General features: G+C 29.0%; 1 protein-coding gene across 1 annotated transcript in view; it reads right to left on the minus strand.

Annotated features, from left to right (window-relative positions):
* LOC105627104 (solute carrier family 23 member 1) overlaps positions 1-1,828 on the minus strand; it is a 17,072-nt gene extending 15,244 nt beyond the window's left edge. The window contains exons 1-4 of the mRNA XM_012208385.1: positions 1,751-1,828; positions 1,043-1,200; positions 283-488; positions 52-178 (exon numbers count right to left, since the gene is read on the minus strand). Of these exons, the coding sequence (XP_012063775.1) occupies positions 52-178; positions 283-488; positions 1,043-1,200; positions 1,751-1,828 (569 nt within the window). The remainder of the gene's footprint in view (positions 1-51; positions 179-282; positions 489-1,042; positions 1,201-1,750) is intronic.
* Positions 1,829-2,209: the final 381 nt, after the last annotated feature.

Raw genomic sequence — 2,209 nt, forward strand, 5'->3', positions numbered from 1 at the left:
TTTCCCATACCTAATATATATACACCTATATGTATATATCTTATGCCATACCCAGCTGCGATGCCCCAATGCTGAGACGCGGCATCCGCTGCGTTTTCGAAGAGAGATAGTCCAACTAGCGAAACCGTTGGCACAATTGTCAACGGAGTTATAAATTTCAACAAATATCCGATGATACCTGCATGTAAATGCATTTTTAACATTTTAAAATAAAAAAATGAATTAAATAAAGAGAACAAAAATTGTATTACGCAACAGATTTGATAATTAAAAAGCGCTTACCTCCAAATCCAACGATTACTTGGAACAAGGCGGAAACAGCGATGGCACCTGACAGTTCTCTCATTCGGATTTGCCAAAGCTCTGTGCGATTTTCGTGGGACATTTGCTCGAGAACTTCCGGTGCAGGGCATTGCCACTGCGGCAGATTCAATATCGCCAAAGTTGGCACCAAGAATGATATGGTACCACCCTGCACCAATGGCAACCTAATGCAAACATACATTTCTTTGCGATTAAAATTTGTTATCGGTATTCTTATAAGCGTGCCAAGTAATGTTAAATTTTATATTATATTTGCAAACAGAAATAGTCATTAGAATATATTATAAATGTTCCTCAGTGTACAAGATGATTTAAAAAAAAAACAGATATTTCTTAGTAAGAAATTTTTGGACAATGTAAAATTGACTTTTTTTTAAGCGAAAACATAAAAAATTATCATTTATAAAATAAAAAATTCTTATAAAATAAACTTCATTTAAAATTAACTATAAATAGATTCTTAATTATTTAATTAGTTTTTTTAATATAAGACATGGTTTTATTATTCTGTTTAATTTATACTTATAAAAATATAATCACATTTAAAAAATTTTTTTTAAAAGTATTAGAGATAAGTGTCAAAAATTGATTTGGATATATAGTTGTTTGCATGTATCTAATTTTTATTGGACCAAAAAAATTCGTATACAATAATTACTGTATACATAATAAACTTTATAAATATATTCTGTCTTATTGTAGAATTTTATACACTTACCTACATCCTATAGTGGTTTGAATAAACGTTACTAAACCAGTAACAAAAATCATGGTAGAAATAATATGACTCCTTGCGGGGTCATCTTCAGCCATACAGAGGGCTGGCGTTAGAATGAAAGGAATAGAAACGATGGCGCCAATCATGGTTAAATAATGCTAGAAAAACATCTGTTTTATTTACACTTTCAATAAATAAAAAAATAATATTTGCATTAGAAAAATGTTTTTGAATTGTTCAATTACGATAAAAGAGTGCTATCTCTCTCTCTCTCTCTCTGTCTTCCTATTTTTCTGTCTCTTAATTCAATAGTGTGTTGCTTGTTCAATGATATCATGTTAAACAACTATATTATTAATAACTATATTAAGTCATATATGTGTATGTACATATTTTCAAAAGTTATGTAAATAATGATGTTAAAATTTATAGCACGAGACAATATGTAAGATGTTGACAACATACTTTTAACTCGCGTCTCCATTCTTATCTCACTAAGTAAATGCTGCAATAAAAGCGCAAACTTCCTATTTATACGAAATCATATAAGACAACGTTTGCTTTATTTTTTATTCTCTTTTTTGGAATATTTATTGCATTTTTATTCATATGAAGTCGATAATATATATACATTTTAAATAATTCGTTTAATCAGTTCAAATAAAAATTAAATATGAAAATAAAACAAAAAGTAGAGATGTACAAAACCTGTAATGCCATGAATAAACACAAATACCATGGCGGAGCGTCATCAATACCATAAGTAATCTCAGGATTTCTGTTCATGTTTGTTGCTTCCTTTGTTACTGGAATGACTGTTGAATTGTTTCTATTCTAAAATATCAAAGAATAAAAAATGATGACTATATCTATACGATTAAAAATGCTACAAAAATGAATATCAAATAGAAAATATATTATGAGGCAAATAATCGCTAAAACATAATATTATTAATATAATTAAAACATAATATTAATATTACAAAATTTTATCGAAAAATATTAGGTGTACAATTTTGCTTCCGCCATTCTTTTTCCGAAATTCGAGGCTTTATTGTAAAAAACTGATTATACATTTACGATTCATATTGTCCATCGCTGGCCACTACTTTCTCCCATCTTTCGGGTAGCGTACGAATCCCGCGTCGAAAAAACTGGTCATTTTTT

The sequence above is a fragment of the Atta cephalotes genome (genome assembly GCF_000143395.1).
Source record: "Atta cephalotes unplaced genomic scaffold scaffold00008, whole genome shotgun sequence".
Lineage (NCBI taxonomy): Eukaryota > Metazoa > Arthropoda > Insecta > Hymenoptera > Formicidae > Atta > Atta cephalotes.